Source organism: Rhododendron vialii, chromosome 7a (genome assembly GCF_030253575.1).
Source record: "Rhododendron vialii isolate Sample 1 chromosome 7a, ASM3025357v1".
Taxonomy (NCBI): Eukaryota; Viridiplantae; Streptophyta; class Magnoliopsida; order Ericales; family Ericaceae; genus Rhododendron; species Rhododendron vialii.
Window position 1 is genome coordinate 13,769,539 of NC_080563.1, and position 2,527 is coordinate 13,772,065.

Sequence of the window (2,527 nt, forward strand, 5' to 3'; positions counted from 1 at the left end):
ACGCTTAATGTTGAGAAATGGAATTTCGAAGGGGGAAACATATAGCCGACGTTGACTAGATAACCAATAGATTTAGAATAGCATTTTTAATACAATATGTTTTGTTTCAAAAAGACTTTAAAAAAAAAAAAACCAATTTCAATTAGGTATAATATTTTGCCTTTGTTATTCGTTCTGAAGGGTAGATATCGTTATCAATCAAAATTGTTTGGCAATAAAACTAATTCTTTTCGTTTTTTAATATGCAGTTTAGAAAAATCGGATAAACTATAAACGAACCACGTTATCCAAATCCACACATGGGGCTTGTAATTTTATGACGTTTAGGCATTAACGCAAATCAGGCTCTATTTCATTAAGATTCTTATTTTTTAAATATTTATTTTTTACTTTACAAAATATGTCAAATAATACATTATATTTAATTCAATAAATAAGTATTTATTTCCAAAAAATGTACTCGTAGTTATTTTAGTCAGCGGACGGAACCTCAGTTAAAAAAACTTCTCCCTTATGTCAAAATAAAAAATCCAAACCCACAGATGTGAAGGAGCTGAAAGTAGGAAAACGGCGAGGATAAAAAAACAACGGAAAAAAAAACATGACAGAATTAACTTGCTTTAAATTTCAACCGTCGATTTCCCACTTGCGCATTTTCAAAGCTGAAGAGAATCCAACGATCAGGACTCGTCAAAGGAAGAACAGATGCTTCGTGTATGCTATCGTAGGAACTAACACCCGAAGGTCGCTTTTGGGGAAGCCGTTTTCCTCTCTCTCTATATAAACCCCTTTCCACTCTCCCTTCCACCCTCATCTCCCCATCTTCTCTCCAAATTCAAACTCCTCTCCCTCTCTCTCTCTCTCTATATTTCTTCCATTCTTCTCTACGTAGCTCACTATAAGGTATACTCGTTTGCTAGAAAGCCACGAAACCTAAACAAATAGCTCTATTTTTACCATAAATGGCAACAGCAGACGAAGTTTCGGCACTTGAGCTCATCAGTCTCCACTTACTCGGCGAGTTCTCTCCAGTTGAGAACAGCTTCTTCTCAGATCTGAGTGACATTTCCACTTCTGAATCTGAATCTCTCTCCTCACAGAGCTCGATGGGTTACGACTCACCGATTTTAGCCCCCGAGTACCTAAACTTTAACGAAGTTAACGGCACCGATTTCTTCGATTCCTTCCATGATTCGGTCATGTTCGAGCAAAATCGAACGGAATTTTTCGAATTTGAAACCAAGCCTCAAGCAATCGATCTCACTGCGGTTGAACCGCTGATTTCGAGCAGCAAATCGAGCCGCAGGCAGTCGTTGAAAGTTGATCTGCCTCCGGTGAAGAAGTTCGAGGTGCTGGAGTTCGGCCAGCCGGAGAAACCGATTTTCGCCGAGAGATCGTCGAGTGCGGCGGCGGCGGAGGAGGAGAAGCACTACAGGGGCGTGCGGCGGCGGCCGTGGGGGAAGTTCGCGGCTGAGATCCGTGACCCGAAGCACCGCGGGTCCAGGGTTTGGCTGGGGACTTACGACACATCCAGGGAGGCGGCCCGGGCTTACGACAGAGCCGCCTTCAGGATGCGCGGGAGCAAGGCGATCCTCAACTTCCCGCTCGAAGCTGGGAAGTGGCGGGAGGCGGTCTACACCGCCGCCGTGGACGGCGGAAGGAAGAGGGAGAGAGAAGTTGAGGAAGAAAAGGCGGTGAAGAAGGAGAAGGCGTCGGAAGAATGTGATGCTTACGAGATTAGTACTAGTATTAGTAGTCCGTTGACGCCGTCAAGTTGGACGGCCGTGTGGGATCAAAACGGGAATGGGAATTGTATCTTCAACGTGCCGATGTTATCGCCGTTATCTTCCCACGCAAGTTTGGGATTTTCAGAACTCATGGTCTTATGAGGAGCAGTTATTTTTTTACCAGTTCGTTTTGAAAGAAAAAGACGAGACAATAGGTTCACGTGCAGAGAGTATCTCTAGTTATACTCTATTATTTTGCATTTTAGATTTTTCCTCATGGCTAATGATTACTGTATATTATCCGATAATCCGACTGCCGGAGATGTATGTAAAGGTTGTGGTAGTGAGACTGGGTTCAAAGTTTGTCGTAGAGGCATGTTCATGAAACTGTGCATGACAAAAACTAGACCGTCCAAATTCACCGGCAATTTTTGTCATGGAGTACAGTTTTATGGATTCAATGTCATCGATCTTATTATTTTTTGTCGTACAAATGACTACAGTTGTGTTATTTATTGACTTTTGTACAAATTTCAGCAATGTAATTACTCAATGCCTTCACAATTTTTAGTTTCATGTTGTTTGGATTCAGAACTTTTTTGCAAGGGAATTTCGATAGAGAACGAAAATCAATTCCTTTATTTTGATGGGCAACTAAAATAATTATTCTATAATCACTTACACACCCACATTCACAGGGATGTGAGCTCCAGCCTTATAAGTATAAGGGTGCAATTAGGTGTGTAAATGGATGTGATTCTAGTAATTTTATAACTAAAAACTAAAGAAAAAATTACTTC

At 41.4% G+C, this 2,527-nt stretch overlaps 1 protein-coding gene across 1 annotated transcript; it reads left to right on the top strand.

The window, feature by feature from the left end:
* The first annotated feature begins 814 nt into the window (after window positions 1-814).
* LOC131332075 (ethylene-responsive transcription factor ERF105-like) lies at window positions 815-2,303 on the top strand. Its single transcript, XM_058366132.1, has one exon. The coding sequence runs from the start codon at window positions 963-965 to the stop codon at window positions 1,887-1,889; it is 927 nt and encodes a 308-aa protein (XP_058222115.1). The 5' UTR covers window positions 815-962; the 3' UTR covers window positions 1,890-2,303.
* The last annotated feature ends 224 nt before the right edge of the window (window positions 2,304-2,527 follow it).

Excerpts from the sequence above, each read along its gene's own strand:
- LOC131332075 (XM_058366132.1), top strand. The coding sequence starts at position 963 with ATGGCAACAGCAGACGAAGTTTCGGCACTTGAGCTCATCAGTCTCCAC.